Below are 14,291 nucleotides of genomic sequence, written 5' to 3'. Positions count from 1 at the left end.
TGGGTACTTTAAGTTAGTCAGTGAATTAGTCGTCATGCGAATCTTTGTGTATGCAATGGGAAGTTACAAGAGAAAAATGAAAAAGCAGTGAATCATAGCAAATTGAAATGGATAGGCAGAGATCATTTGGGATTTTCACAACGGTGGTCATTTGCGCAATTTTTTGGAGAAATTCGTTATCATCCGATAGATATTGCACAAAATGCATTTAACTATTAAAACAAATGCTTTGCATTTCATAAGGAAAGTTCTTAGATTTGAAGATTATTTATCGGAAATAAATTGTTTATGTTAAAGCCTTAATCTACAGTGAGCTTTGATCAAAGCTATCGTTATCTATTCTTGTGATCAGTATAACTGATCAATACAATAGTTACATTATTTACTGCATGAAAATGGCATGGCATGGCATGGCATTTCTTTACCAATTGCAACTTTTTTATTTGAGCAACATTTATGCTTAATAATAACAAACAATAAACAATTATAGCTTTATCGATTAATTGTGGATAACAATTGAAAACTAAAATGTTTTGTCTTCACAAAACTAAAACCAGAAATACACCTCACAAATGAACTTTGTACAAAATGTTAATTCTTATGCATCATTAAACTTCATGCATTCACATTCCAATTGAAAAAAGATTGTGATACTAAAAACACTAAGTGAATTTGAAGTTAAAAGAAAAGTGAATTTGAATTTGAAGTGAATTTGAAGTTAAAAGAAGATTCCCAGACTATAATAATTTACGAAATTCTTGAATTTTATATGTGTATGTAGTAGACTTTTCGCTTTTTTTTTATTTTAAAGCTCAAATTTTTGGAAATTTGAGTAATTGTTTTCAATGAAGCAATTGCTTGCATTTTCATAAAAAGAAAGAATTTTTGTAGAAAATCTTGCCTTCATCATTATGTAACATTTGATAAAAATGAGCAAATTGATCGACAATTTCTTATTTACATTACGCATCTTCGGGTGATCGCTGAAACTCAGCAATCGATTAATGCTTCAGGGGCGTTAAAGATCTGAGAGCTGTTTTGAGCTTTCGTAGTATTAGCTTTCAAGCTCCATTCAAACAATGACGACTATAGTTTATTGATTATGTGAAACATCTCTTCCTAAAGTTGAATTTTTTAAAGCTTTCCAGCTAATCATTCAGCTATTGTGTTTTTGGTCAATTACTGGAAAGATGCTTTATCGTATGTTTTGCATTTTCACTTATTTTATTATGTAAGTTTTAGATTTAAATGATATGAATTTTTGGATTTTCAAAAAAAAAAAAAGGTTAGAATAAGTGAAGAGAAGATGAAATGGTTCAAATGAGGAAGAATGAGAAGCTGAATACAAGTAAATAAAAAGAAAATGTGTAACGGATAATAATAACCTGTTAAAAGATTATTAAGCAAAGTTGTAGGAAGACAAAATAATATAATTAACAGATCAGCAGTGGCCAGTGATGATATTAAATAATCTGTGGATGAACGCAGTTGTGGATGCAAGATAACAGATAGTACAGCGAATGTATTGCCCAAAAGGCCTAACAAAAAGACGGCAGAATAAAATGCTGAATAAGTGATAATCAACAATGTAGGATGACGAGTTGCTTCCAGCTCTTTCATATTGGAATGATAAAGATTTGATATTACGGTCGAGTTAAATATATCGCTGTTCCTATTTTTTTTTCCGTTACTGCGAAAGTGATCGAAGAGCAGCTAAAGTTTTAACATGCAATCCTTTTGAAGTTTTGCTTCTTCCTCTCAACTTGCTCAGACTAATGCTTAATGCTCGCTGTCGCTGTCATACATTTAGAGCTCCTCCCCGTCCCCTATTTAGTTTTATCGTTCCGGAAGTAACAAAACAATCCGTCACGTTTTTAATGAAAAGTTGGAAGGATTATTAATTAAATATAATCATTTGCCAATTGCTTAAATATTAGAATCAGTGGTATTCTCAGTAATACTTAAAAAATTGCTGTCGTTATGATAATGTAGATTATGGGAACAGTCCGGATTTATCAATTTTGCGAAAATGATTTGAATCCGACTTCACTTACTACTCACTTTACAATTACAAAGGCAGCTGTATAATTGTAGTTCTGGTCTGACCGACCATTTCCTGAGATAATGTATATTTCAGCAAAGAGTTTAAAGCTTTCAGAACATCAGGAATTCAAATTTTTGTTCTTAACATTCCTTTTGCAACACTTTTTCTACCCATCTTATATAAGTCAAAAATGGTTGGTATAAGTGTGAAAATCTTTTTTTTTTTTTGCGATATAAGCAAAGTGTCGTAAAGAAAAATGCTTTTTTTTTTATAGATAATCTAATTTTTAAGCATTCAACATTACAAGAAGATGATTCTCATTCTGTAGATATTTCTCAAATTAATCCTTCAGAAGTGGCAGAAGTAATTTTATTTCTACAAAATCTCACTTTGTAGTTAGGGGAATAATTAAGTGAAAAACGAAATAGATGTAGCACCAATTCCAATAGTGCAGTAATTCAAAGCATATCTTAACTCTCATTAACAATTTATGAGTTATGCAAATTAGCTAAAGTGGAACCGATATCAAATCACGTCTACTAATGAGGGAAACTCAGAATACATATATATATATATATATGTATATATACATATATATATATATATAAATGATGCTATCGTACTCTGAATGCTGCTATCTCTTGGTGACAACAAAAGAAGCCATACTAAACGCACAGATGATCGAGATAATTGCTTCTTTCTTAATCGAATGCAAAAATTTTAGGAGAACCAATTTGTAAAATCATCCTTTTTAATATTTTTAATCTGATTTCAATGGGAATTAAAGTATGAATGAGACTACAGAGCAGTGAAACAGCTCCTTTACTTCATATCAATGAAAAATGAATTGTATTTGTTGGCACTTTGGGAAGAAATTAGATCGGTGAGATGTTGTGAAATGACTGGTCTACTAATGATCATTTGAACTGAAGCTCAGCTGACTAATGTGATCTTGCTGCTACTCTGAAAATAGAATTAGAAAACCATATAGTGCGTCTTAATTCGAATAATCTGATATTCATCATTTGCACTTTCAGAAGAAGCAATTGTATTACTGAATTTTGCAACATAGTGAAGAGAGGTCAAAGTTGTATCAGTGAAGTAATTATTTTTTGAAAGTGTTTTTGATTGCAATCCAAAAAATTCTTCTTCTTTTAGTCCCAAACAATCCTTTTGTTTGCAGGAATCCATCTAATAACTAAGAAATTTGCCAGCTTCAAATGTGCATTACATACAAATCGATCATTTTGTTAACGGATAGAATTCGATGACTGAAATTACTTGAAAATTCTCCTCCCTAAAATGATAAACAGCGTCAAAGTACTGTCAAATGTGATGCTTTATGATGTCTGAAAACAAGCACACTTGTGCTCGCAACAGTTTTTTCAAAATGTGGAAGTACCACTAACTCAAAACGATTGCAAAAAAGTAAAGCTGCTATTCTTATCCTAAAACTTACTTAACAGTTATCTCTTTCATTTCTTTCACTTTTCACAATTTATTGCCTCTATTTAGTGACACATACAAAACTTTAGACTGTATTCCTTTGTCCCAACCTGTCATCTGATTGATCTTTCGTCCTGAAACAGTTTCCTTCTTTTTCGGAATATTTTACTTTTCTTGCTTTTTAACGTTCAAATTAAGTGCTGTGCGCTGATCGAGAATTACATGATAGATATCAATAAATCACATATCAAAAAAAAAAAATCATTTTTTCAATTTTTTTTTATTTCTGGCGTGAAAATCAATTTTTTTTTTTTTGTTCATTTCTGGTGAGTTATACGCATCATTTTTTCTGCAGACTGAAGATTGAGAACTGGAGTTTTCTTTTTAAATAGATTAATTTGTATATCATTAAACATTTTTTGAGAGTACTAAAACACAGATTTTAGATTTTTATGAATCGAAATAGAGATTAGTAAACAAAAAATGAAAAAAGAAAATAGATGTAGAGGAAGATTATTTGACAGGGAAATATTTACAGAAATGTTATCTCATAGTTCTGCAGAGTATAAAACTGCTATTAATATCACTTATCACTAATTCAAAATTTACGGCATTTCATTTGTGTGAAAAGTCATATCCCGATCATATTTAAAGCTAATATACTATTATATTTTGCAAGCTTTTTTGCCCAGCACAAGAATTAAGAAACTTCTCACTGTTTAATCTAATATTTCATCCAGAATTTTATCAACAAAGTTACTTTCAGTTATCAAAACAGCAGTAATTTATTTTTGCAGTAACTCCTAAAATTGTATCATGAGTCCTAAACAGAATGTTAGCACTAATACTTGAGCAAATTTCTCTTTGATTCCATTAAATTATAATTATCTATTTGATTTTGGTTAAGATCAAGAGTAAACAATGATGGAAGAATAATCATTGCGCAAGATCAAGTAAGAACAAATCGTTACTCAATGTAATTCTTGCATTTCTGATGTTGACAGTTTGATTGCATGCCAAACATAAAGACTGATTGAAATTTTCGTTTAAGTAATTCAATTAGACGATGTATGGGTAAATTAAGTAGTCAAACTTTACCCACCAACATGATGAATACAGTTTATAAATAAAAGCATTCTATATTATTCATAGACCCGTGGTGCAGTTAGATCTGAACTTCCCGAGATTTTACGATCATGGGTACTGCAAAATATATTAGTGTTGGACAATGTGACAAACTTTTCGCTGCGACTTAAGTTTTCAAGTTCGCGGAATACGGTGGTTATATGAATAATGGAAGATAAAAGCTAGTAGGTATGTTCAGACAGACACATACACAAGCCTACAGCTTTTCATCACATCCTATTTTGACATTAATTAAAAAATATGTATTAACTACAGCAAAGCCTTAAGTTTTCTTTACTCGTCAATTCTTTTAATGGATCCGCTCTGTGTGAATGAGCGAAAAAAAAAAAAAAAAAAAAAAGGAAGCAACGAATGACAATTATTTAAAATTTTCAGGGTATAATGAAAGTTTATCAAAAAATTTCCCTGCAAAATCCAATATTTAGAAATCCAAAGATCAGCCTGGAATTTTGAAGTTTTTCTTTCGCATAATCAGTAAAGACTTGTAAGCAGAAAGTCTTATTAAAAGCAATTTTTTGCTAACATCGGCAATTTTTGTAGCAGTATTAGTTTAAAAAAAAAACAGTTCTAATACTTTTTTCTTAAAAAAACGATGAACCATTTTATTGGCTGTTTCTTAATTTTTTTTTTTTTACTGCACATTTTGCTTTATGTGAAAGGAATTTGCTGGATATCGCGAAATGCATCGTTGCATTATTCTTGTTTCAAGGGTAATGTTTTCAGATATACTAGAAAATTATTAGCTAAATAATGAATGCTTTTAATTTAAAGTTTAATTTTAATCTAAATGGTTTTGAAGTTAAACTTTTATCTTAAAAAAAAAAAAAAAAAAAACATATCGTTTTTCGCTCTATTGCTGAAGTTTAAGTTCAAAATACAAGCATTCATCGTTCCGTCTATTAGTTTAAACTTATCGCTTAAAGTTTAAACAGATTTAAATCAAATCTTTTCGAAAGTTAATGCTTGTGTGAATTACTATAGAAATTCAAAACGTTTTCTTTAGAGAATAAATTTTTGAATAGTTAGTTGTAGTACAGACATACATCTTTAATTTTGTTAAAAATTGAATGAGACTACTGATGGTAAACCGAATGTACGTTTCAGAATTTGCTAGCTGCGGCAATGGCATATTAATAATCTGAAATTCTCAGATGACATTCGAAACAAAGCATACTCCTAAAAAATGGTTGAAGAAACTGATCAAATCCCCGCAAAACAACAAGACCTGAGCAATATGAACCTAGTAGAGGGTGAAGTTTAACGAATGGTTTATTACCCGAAAAAGTGGCAAGCATTTCCCTTCGATGTTCATTCAAGATCAATCTTGATTTTTTCTTCACGTGAAAATTTCTTCCCCAGTTCTTTGAATTATTTACCCATGTTATGAAAATAGCTGTTCAGGATAAGTAGTTAAGGGATATTGGGTTTCTAAAGTTTCGAGATCTCTAAATGAATTTCAATCACCCATCACTAATTATTTCAGCTTTACGAAACAGTCCTGTAATTTAGTCTTTAAAAAATTTATTTTCTGAAGAAAACATTTTGAATTTCTGTAGTAATTCATACAAGCTTTAACTTTCGAAAGGATTTGATTTTGTCAAGCAAATACAGCTAAGATTTATTAATTAAAAAGCGTATAAAATGCCGTTCATTTTGTTTTATATTTCATTGCAATTTGACTTTTCTAAAAAAAATTAAATATTAACATAATCATCGCAATCGTAGCAATTTGAGGAATGAAAGACAATTAGCAGCAATATAATAGTGACAAACTGGGTGCACTACAAAATGAATCATATGGTTTAGAAACAGATGTTTGAATTGTTAGTTAACATACACTCAGCCATAAAAATTAGAAATAGCGTTAGAAAAGTTTCAAATAGATCACAAGGAGGAAACAAAGAAATGTTAGCCGAAAATGACTAAGAACGATTATGTGAATATTGAGCACTGCAGTTTGTAACAAACTAAACAAATATGTAAATCCAGTGAACCAGTATGACTTAAAAAGTTCAATAAAGACTTCAAAAGTGATTGATTTGCGAGTAGATCAGGTCAGTATACATCTCTACAAAAGAAGGAAGCAGTTACATAGATGTCTACTGCCGAGAAACATTTGTTAGCCGAAATAAATAGCTTTTTTTGAATCACTTCAGGAACACAATAACAAAGAAGTAGAAAAAAAAATCATCAAGGCAAAGACAAATGAAAAAGTGAAGAGACCAAAACAAAATGACAATTGAACCCGAAAACTACGAAAGACATGTAGATCTGGGAAAAAGCTCAAAAATAAAACAAACACAGATTTTCATGCGTTAAAATTATTCGTCGAATCAGTCAATAATTCCCATCTTTTACCATTCATTATCTAGAAGACGAACTGTTTCAACAAGCTGAAGTTCTTCATGTTTGGTATTGGAAAATTTCTTCAAGCGAAGCGCAAAAGCTATTAGTAACCTGCAAGCACATTTACAACTTAATTCCAACTATTTTTTCTCTCATCATGTGTTATGAACCCAGTTGTTTGACAACATGTAAATTACACACTGCTTCAATAGATCTAGATTCCTCAGTAATACTTCGTTTCTCTGAGAAACTTTTTAAAGTATGGATACATAAATGAACATCTCATGAGATGCAGACGCCTACTGACCAACTTGAAGATATTCATAAACGGCAGCCGGAAATGTACATAAAGGAACTTCTAGTTTTAATCCCAAACAAATTCTGAAATTTTCTTAATGAAGCTTACCAAAGCATTAATAATCCAAACAGTATAAAAACCAGAAAAATAAACTGTTTCCCACTCGCACATGATTTACCTGAGTTTATTGGTTCTGCTGAAAACATATGGTGTAACCAAACGACTTTTAAATACATTTAATATAGAAATTTCGATCAACAATAATTACCACGCTTTGCACTTTCAACTTTTTCTATAATCATACTAAACAAATATCAAAGAAAAAAACACAAGTTACCCTTGAGAAAGAACATGGCCAAATGTAATCTTTGCTAGGGAAAAAATACCTTGCTCATCGAAGTCGGTACAAAAGGAAGTTCCGTAATAAAACCCCTAATACGCCAAAATGTTAAATATACTAGCATAACATCAGTGGTATCATTCATCAGATGAACTGTTTCTAATTTATCTCACTTTCAAGCAGCAGTATATTAGGATGATTTTTGATCATAAACAATTATTACGAATAGCATCAACAAACGCAATAAAAACTGTTGGGAAGTCCATTTAACCAATTTCGAAATCTGAAGACAAAATGGAAAGTTCTAAAAAAGAAACTGAAGTATTTCAACGTAAAGTAATGGTCAAATAAATAGTTTGTGTTAGTATTCTACTAATTTAGCTAATTAAACTGGGTAGATTCTTCAAAAACAAACTTGGAACTGTAATAGAAAGAATCAATGTGATAGACTGCTAATTTAATTAGCTTGAAGAACAACGGAAGAATGTCTAAACAAAAGCATATAATTAAGCAGTATAACTCATGGCAATCGTCAAGTGATCCTCTTGAATGCATCGTCTTCCACTGGCATTGTAAATAGCGCAAAAAAATACAAGAAAAGAAGGTATCAAAATAATAAGTTAAAATATTCAAATATGTCATCTTATTCGGTTAAAGAACCTTACATTACATTCTATTTGATATCTTTCCCATCAAAATTTTCTCGATTTTTCTCTAAGTATTCAGAGAGAAACAGCTTACTTCTAGAAATTGTGTGCTCTTCAAGAATTCCATATTTATAAATGAGATCAAGCAAAGCACCGTTTGTCCACCCAAAACCTTGTTGCACAGGATATTCACCACCTGAGCCAGGTGTACCATCATCATATCGAATGTCATATTTTTCCCAACACGCTGCTGGCTGCAAAGGATAATTTTGTTTCTTTACATTATGCAAAACCCATTGTGTCAATAACACTATAAGCTTTTCCAAGAAAAAAAAAAAAATCCAGGTTCATGCTAAGCATCGAGCTACACAAATTTACAAAACCAGTACAAGCAAGTTATAACAATATTCACTACGTCCATAAGAACATACAAAACAATGGCACAAACCATTCCCATTTTTGGGTACATCATTCCATTGTAAGCAGTACGAATAAACTTCCAAGCTGTTTCCTCAGCTATTTTAACAAGCTTTTCATTTTTTGACAACCGTAAACTTTCCACGAATAAATGTGTGAGTGGTGGCCAACCGTTTGGATAATCCCACTGTTCATGCGAAGCATTATTTAAGCTCACCGGAATGCCACCTAGAGCTCTTCGTATATAAAATAAAAACCACAAATTAAAAAAATCTAGCTTCTCTTGAATTGAAAAATTAAATTTCTCCAAATCAAGAATTATTCCAGATAAACTAAGCTAACTTACCTTTGAAAATGAGTGCTCCGCTCTTCAGTAAATAGTCAAGAACTTTTTCAGTTACGGGAGCATCATAGCCACCAAGAAGAAGTGGAAAAACATTAGACGGATAGAAGCCACTCCTTAGTTTTTGCTCCATCAAATCGTAATCAAACCATGCTCCATAGTCTTCACTCCAGAAAACTTCATCCAATGCTTCACGCAATCCCTTGTATAATTCACGATATTCAGTAGCCTCTCTTAAAATATCTATTATTGCTCTTCATTGAAAACAAAATTAATGATTTGTCACAGCATGGAATTATACGAAAAAATACGCTATTAAAAAAGATAAGAAGTGAAAATGTAAAACCTAACCTAATTTAGGAAAAAATAGACACAACTTACTTGGATCTTCCAAGAATTTCGTGAAAATTAGTAAGGGTAGCGAAATTCCAAGCCATAAACACATTTAAGTCAACAGGAATAATGTTATTGGTTCGGATCGAATATTTGGTATCTGGAAAGACTTATAATGACAGCTAGTGATGAAAAATAGCAAGATGAAATTCACCTGCATATTTTCCCTGATGTGCAAACCATCTCGTACTAAAGTCCAATCCAGATTCGCAAGCACTAGCAATTGAAGACCAAATAAATTCTGGATGTCCTGTGCCATTTAACCCATTATTCAGATCGGTTAAGTAGTTTTCCGGACGTGGACAACTGGACAAAGCCTGAAATAATCTATTCAAACTAATTTTAGTATCTTTCATGACAGTGTGGATGATAGCACTACTCACCCTGTACTGATACATTCGGTACTTTCGACCGGACGGCAACTTGACATAAAATGCTCGGTTTTCTGTCCACCATAACATCTCTTGATTCATCCACGGTATCATCTCTTTCAACAGAGTTTTGTTGCCGGTAGCAGCATAATAATCCGCTACCATTTGCGTAAACAATGGAGGATGACTTCTTCGCGACAATCTGCAGCAAAACCCAAGATTGATAAACTGGGTCAAAATTCCTGCAACCATTATGACCAGTTGTTAGTCTGATCAGTCTTAAGCCTATCTTTTGTTAAAAATAAAATATGAAACAATACCAAATATAATTCACATATATCCAGTATCTATAACGAGAAGCGTGAAATGCAGGAAACTTACTGCACACTTCCCGAATTTGGAATGAATCCATGGAACTGCACAACACTGGCCAGATTTTCAAGGATTTGACGAACAGTTGTTGACATATTTGAAAATAACAATCCTGAAAAAATTCTCAGAAAATTTAATGGACAAAGTTGGACGGTACAGGCTAAATTACCAAATATGAAAATAATTGGTAACGAAAATGTTTATAAGAGACATGGGATGTTACACTTTTATATGATGAGACTCTTTTCATATGTATCAATGTAGCTGGAATATAATGCCAACCTTTATTGATCCAGTACGAATCCCAGTAAAAATATATTTGGAACGAACCACCAGGCACAATGAATGCATTTGAAACAGGCAAAATTGGGAACAGCTCCGGAGTTTTATGCACCTGTTCCACGAATTCTCGTGCCAATACTTTCCATAATTTATTCAGTTTTCGAGCAAATTTTCTTAAATTCAAAGTTTTGACATCATATATGATAAGCGTATTTAAAATTAGTGAAATTTAAAAGGAGATTAAAGGTATCATACGATTACTTCATAAATTCTACACAGTCTGAAAATATTTACTTTAACCCTGTGTTTTGCAATCGTCTTATATTTTCGGGTTCTTCAGTCCAATCTTCCAAAGTTGCCTGTTTAAGATAACTTATGTTCGCAAAGTTTTCGGCACAAAATTTTTGAAACTGTTCACGTCTTAGTGGATAGGTGAGGCTGAAAATACACAAATTTATCTTTAAGAGTTTGGATTAACAGAAATTATTTTTAGTACTGTAGGTATTTTAGCAGATGGGTATTCATGTAATGATGCTAATTAATCTTTAATAGCAGATTTTTTTATCCACAGCTGTGAGAAAGATGCAGCATTTCAAGGCAAAACTAAATACATAGCGTTCTTACTTATTAATCTAAAATACTCACTTCGTAAACAATTCCAAAATGAGTTCCGGTGATTTACGCATCATATTACCAGGGCATGTTTCCTGCATTCCAAATATCCACGTTGCGTGAATTAGTTTTCCGGAACAATAAATTTGAGATAAAGGCCCTAGGCAAATTGGTTGTGAGCAGTTCGGTTCTAAGGGCACATCGATTTTATCAATCTGTAAATCGTGGAATAGAACAAAGATTTTAATCTCACATGAAAGTGTACAATTTTGTTGTGCGCCAAACCAACATGTTTGAAAAAAAATAAAAACATAGTGCTTTTTTTGTAATTTTGGTAAATACGAGTAACAGCTTACTGTAGTTTTAAGTTTATTTGGCGTAGCTATTAACTCTGTGTGAACTCCGCGTAATCCATGTACAAAAAATATTACACATATTAAACCTTTCATTTTACTTCAGTATATCTGAAATTATCTCCTTGTTTGCGTCTACGCACAACTTTACGGGAACATTGTAAATATGGCGAGGAAGTGTTCACTTCTGGAATGTGAGAACAGTAAGAAATGAGTGCGAATCAAAAGGTCAGAATAATACATTTGAAAATATTACGAGCTTGCTTTATTCAGTGCTGCACACTTCCGGCATACTACTGCATGTCGTTCACAGCACAGCAATTTTCGGGATGCTGAAAGTCTTCATATGGTGATATAAAAAGAAAAAAGCCAAGACAATGAATTAAGCCATACTTTTTGTTTAATTTTCCCCATGGTTGCACATCAACTCTTACTTTATACATCCTTTTTTATTCTACAAACTTTCAGCAGAAAAACTGCAAAATATTATTTGGAAGTAACAGAACCTATCATTACAAATTCCGACGTACAATCTAATGCAAAAGAAAACAATACAGCATTATGACCAACACGTACGAGAAGAGATATATGTAGTGAGGTAAATAATGTGGCACGTACTGACTTATGTCCTTACATGGGAATAATAAGTTGGGAGGGATTTGGTGGTGGGAAGTGGGGGGTCCGTGACATCAGTCAGATGCAGGGATATGTGTCAGTGGAATGTCGAAAAATGTGAGGCAAACGTGGGGGCGATTGCACTTCACAACCTTTAGAATAGAAGTTTTGTTGGGAAAGAGATACACAAAAAGCAAATAAAGGATTGGTGGGTTAATTCTATAGTATAAGTTTCAGAAGAACAACTAACGCTGGTTATTGTAACGAATCCTACTTCCAATAGTGCAGTTCAGCTTTAAAGAATGCCTAACCTTTAGGTGTTCGATTTTCCATTGTTTTGCACTTAGTACAAGAGTGGAGGGAGCTTTTTTGCGCTCAGAAATCTGGAAGCTATTTTCGTGACTCAGCATTTCAGGTCCAACTAACCATTAGATTAGAGTACGCGGAACAACAACTGATGAATAATTGCGTTGGCCGAAATTCAAAATTTATATATATTTTCCTCTAAAATTGGTATTTGTATTCGAAAATGTATAATAAAGAAAGTTAAATAAAACTTCGGGAAGGATACTCCACAACCGTAAGTCATCCTTCATTTGTCATAAATTGCTGCGTTTGATTTATCAAAATTTTGTCTTTTCAAGGTTACTCAATCTTCAAATACTTTTGTATATACATTTCGAATTTTTTTTCGCGCATTTGATATGTATACCTTCTATGAAGCTGCATAGAAACCTAGACATCTCGAAATTTTCTTCTTCAATTGGTTCCATATTTCTTAAAGCCACCTACTAAATCAATTCTAATCCAGGCAAATGAGAAGGTTGGAAGTAAGAAATAGTTCTTCCAAAATCCATCTGAATTAAATTAATTCAACTCGACACCAGTAGTATCGGTAGCAAGTGCTCAAAATAGCTAACAAAAGTAGTAATAAAGTGTCTCAGTGCTACATTACAAATGGGACTTCAAAATCAACATCGCAAAAATTATGACAACTTCTTCTAACGGGAGATTTGCGAGACTAATAGACCAGCCACGATACTAACTATGCGAGTGCATTTTGCCATGAATGCGTAACTAATTTCAAGTACGTTTCTTTCAGTTTATCTTCAAAGCATATTTCTGTATCACACTGCATTATCGGTGATCCAAAACAACTTCTCATTGTTGTGTCTGGCATTCCTCATTAATATTCATAATATCAACTAATTCAAATTACTAAAAAGTGATATCAATACAGTGCTGAACATGAGCTTTGGTTTTGAACCAAATTGAAATTAATTGCACTACATCGACTTCCATTCGAAAAATAGGATCTACGAACTTGCTTTCATTTTCCGGTCATCCATATAACGAAACACCCGCTTTCTGACGAAGATCTAACTAAAATTTGGGTCAACACTGAGTGCACGGCGATGTCTTAAAGGAATTTTTTCACAGTCATTTCAGATATTATTCCTGAGATAAAGTGATGTTTGCACCAGCTGGAATAAAGTAATGTTTGGACCAGATTATGCAATTGATTAGTAATCTACGATTAAATGCTGGATCGCTTATGTCGCTGGAAAATGCAATAAACGGTCTGAAACATTTCCTGAAAACGGTTTACTTTCTTAAACAGCAAAATAACAGAGCATGAGTACATGAAATATAACCTGATACGAGTGCTTAAGGAATTGTGGAGAAATTAACTGTATTTCAGAGGAAGGATGCATTATTCATAATTCCTTCAACATAAAGTTCTGATAACTTCACTAAACGTCCTTTTATGCTTCTTTCATTTTAAAATGGAAAATGCTGCAACAGGACACAACAAATTTTCGCAAAGTATCAGGGAAGTGATGGAAAATTATAGGAATGCTAAAACAGAGATGAAAGTTTAACGAACAATTATAAATAGCATTTTGTGGCACAAACTGCGCAGCATATTTAGAAGTTATTGGGAAATTGTATAAGCTTTCTAGAAACAAAAACATGTAGTACAAGAAAGAGGGATATGAATTTATCCGAGTCGTCTCAATTCGAAAAATTGCTTAGAAAGGCGCAATTAGTAGAATTATTATAACTGTGTATCATTATTATGCCGTCTATATTACTATTATCAACGTATTGCACTATCCTTTATTTTCCAAGTTTCCACATTTTATTCTCAAATTTAAAAAGTGGTAAATAGAGTAGTAAAAATTACGAATATATTAAATTTTCTAACCATTCTTCTTTTATGTATAAATTAATCTGAAGTGAAGCTTCTTGGAATCACTGTAGT

General features: G+C 32.2%; 1 protein-coding gene across 1 annotated transcript; it reads right to left on the bottom strand.

The window, feature by feature from the left end:
• Positions 1-6,990: 6,990 nt before the first annotated feature.
• Bma-tre-4 (Trehalase family protein) lies at positions 6,991-11,506 on the bottom strand (the record flags this gene model as incomplete). Its single annotated transcript, XM_001898437.1, has 13 exons — positions 6,991-7,093; positions 7,389-7,476; positions 8,362-8,521; positions 8,716-8,912; positions 9,031-9,260; positions 9,409-9,520; positions 9,575-9,737; positions 9,804-9,993; positions 10,173-10,275; positions 10,446-10,618; positions 10,740-10,883; positions 11,091-11,272; positions 11,414-11,506. The coding sequence occupies 13 exons, from the start codon at positions 11,504-11,506 to the stop codon at positions 6,991-6,993; spliced, it is 1,938 nt and encodes a 645-aa protein (XP_001898472.1).
• Positions 11,507-14,291: the final 2,785 nt, after the last annotated feature.

This window comes from Brugia malayi (genome assembly GCF_000002995.4).
Source record: "Brugia malayi strain FR3 genome assembly, contig: Bm_v4_ChrX_scaffold_001, whole genome shotgun sequence".
NCBI lineage: Eukaryota > Metazoa > Nematoda > Chromadorea > Rhabditida > Onchocercidae > Brugia > Brugia malayi.
Note: the sequence above shows the minus strand (reverse complement) of the source record. Positions and strands in the feature narration are given on the sequence as shown.